At 33.1% G+C, this 2,020-nt stretch overlaps 1 protein-coding gene across 1 annotated transcript; it reads left to right on the top strand.

Moving 5' to 3' along the window:
• Nucleotides 1-253: 253 nt before the first annotated feature.
• On the top strand, nucleotides 254-847 carry LOC140438845 (protein FAM200A-like). The gene has a single exon (XM_072528489.1). It carries the CDS (start codon nucleotides 254-256, stop codon nucleotides 845-847), a length of 594 nt encoding a protein of 197 aa, XP_072384590.1.
• The last annotated feature ends 1,173 nt before the right edge of the window (nucleotides 848-2,020 follow it).

Raw genomic sequence — 2,020 nt, forward strand, 5'->3', positions numbered from 1 at the left:
CAAAGGTGCAGATAATTTTGAAGAGGAATTGCTGTTTTGTTCTCCTCTCGAGTTAAGATCTCGTGGAATTGATGTCTACAATAAAGTAAATGAATACTTCAATGCGCAAAGTTTAAAATGGGAAAACTGTATTTCAGTATCGTTGGATGGAGCTTCAGCTATGCTGGGCCATATTAATGGTTTTTCGGCTTTCGTAAAAAAAAAATAACCCAAATATTGAAGTTATAATTGTATGATCCATCGCCAGGCCCTTATGGTCAAATATTTAGAACCTACACCGGAAGCCGTCATGCATGATGTCATCAAGATTGTAAATTTTATCAAGGGACATGCACTAAACACGCGGCTATTTCGTGAATTATGTCAGGACGGTGAAGCCGAATATACGGACCTACTTTATTATACAGAAGTAAGGTGGCTCTCTTGCGGAAATGTACTAAATCGAGTATGGACTCTCAAAACTGAAGTGGAAATTTTTATGGTTGATCAAAAAAGTATTCTCGCAGATAAGTTTAAAAACTCTTCCTGGGTTGCATATCTCGCATATTTAGCTGACATTTTTAAGAGTATAAGTATATTAAACAAAGAATTGCAAGGAAAGAATACTAATATCATTTCAGCGAGAGAAATAGTGTCAGCGTTTGGATTAAAGCTGCAATATTGGAGTCAGAAAGTAGAACAGAACAAGATAGCTTCTTTTTCAAGGTTAGCTTTGTTTTTAGAAGATTGCGAAAATATTACTTTTGCTGACATCAAGGATACAATTGTAAGACATCTTATCAAACTCAGAAAGCGGTTTTCAGATTACTTTCCAGATCTTGATATACAGATGTCAGTTGGATTGTAGATCCTTTTAAATGTGAAATTGATATGATACCAGAAGAACCTTCTGGTTTGGCAGAAGCAATTCTTGAACTTCGATCTAATACTGAAGCACGTATTCAATTTGAGAGTAAACCAAATCTGTCGTCTTTTTGGATATCAAAAGCTGCAAAGGCTTTCAAAATTGCACATGAAGAGGCGGTTAAAAAATTGCTGCCATTTGGAACAACATATTTGTGCGAACAAGGCTTTTCCACTCTGGTGAACAGAAAAACGAAGAACAGAAATCGATTAAACGCCGAAGACTGTATTCAAATCGCTCTTACATCAAAAAGTCCCAATTTTGAAGCAATTGTATTGTAACGCTTGCCGTGCTACAATAATATATACAAGGCCAGAATCGCTCGTTGTCGAAGAGAATAGGGCGGGGTTATAGAAACTATATCGTATTTTAAATTCAAGCACAATTAGATAATATGAAATTATTATTTATTATTGGACGCCACCCCTGGTTTATCCTCGAAGGGGAAGAGCAAAAAAAAAAAATTAAGATTTATTGAAAGTTTACAAGAAAACTATTCTTTATTATTTCTTAGTAATGAACAAAAAGAAAACATTAAAAGTTACGTCATCCCAAAGGGATTCCAAAATATTATTTTATGTTAACATTATCATAAACAAAAAATCTTTGTATCGTATTAAATTAAGAATTGGTTATAAAGAAAATGAATGTATATAATATATACTAACCCCAAATTTCGAAATTTGTTTACATTGAAAATAATATAGCTATTTATCAACTCTGAATAATGAAGAAAATAAACCTTTAAATAAATTTAGAACACTTCACTATATTTTCATTTCTTTTTGAGTTCATAATCATTTCCGTTGTCTTGAAAATAGGTATAATAAAAATTGGTACAACCTTAAGCTGCTCTGTTCTCTTCTTATTTAATCAGTCACCAAATTGATTCAGCTACGTACTATATCAAATCACCACCATCCTAGATAAGAGGGGTTAGGGATTCCATAAAAAGATACTGCTACTGGGCCATGATCTGGAATAACTCCATAGCAATACTATCTTGCGACGAGTATTAGAAATATAATATCAGCATTATAGCCTCTCCAATAAGGGTCTAAAAAAATAAATATCTATCTGAAATATGGACAAGAAAAGGATTTATTTGCTCACCTC

Source organism: Diabrotica undecimpunctata, chromosome 4 (assembly GCF_040954645.1).
Source record: "Diabrotica undecimpunctata isolate CICGRU chromosome 4, icDiaUnde3, whole genome shotgun sequence".
Lineage (NCBI taxonomy): Eukaryota > Metazoa > Arthropoda > Insecta > Coleoptera > Chrysomelidae > Diabrotica > Diabrotica undecimpunctata.

What these genes read in the sequence shown, in the direction of transcription:
- LOC140438845 (XM_072528489.1), top strand. Translation starts at nt 254, where the DNA reads ATGGTCAAATATTTAGAACCTACACCGGAAGCCGTCATGCATGATGTC.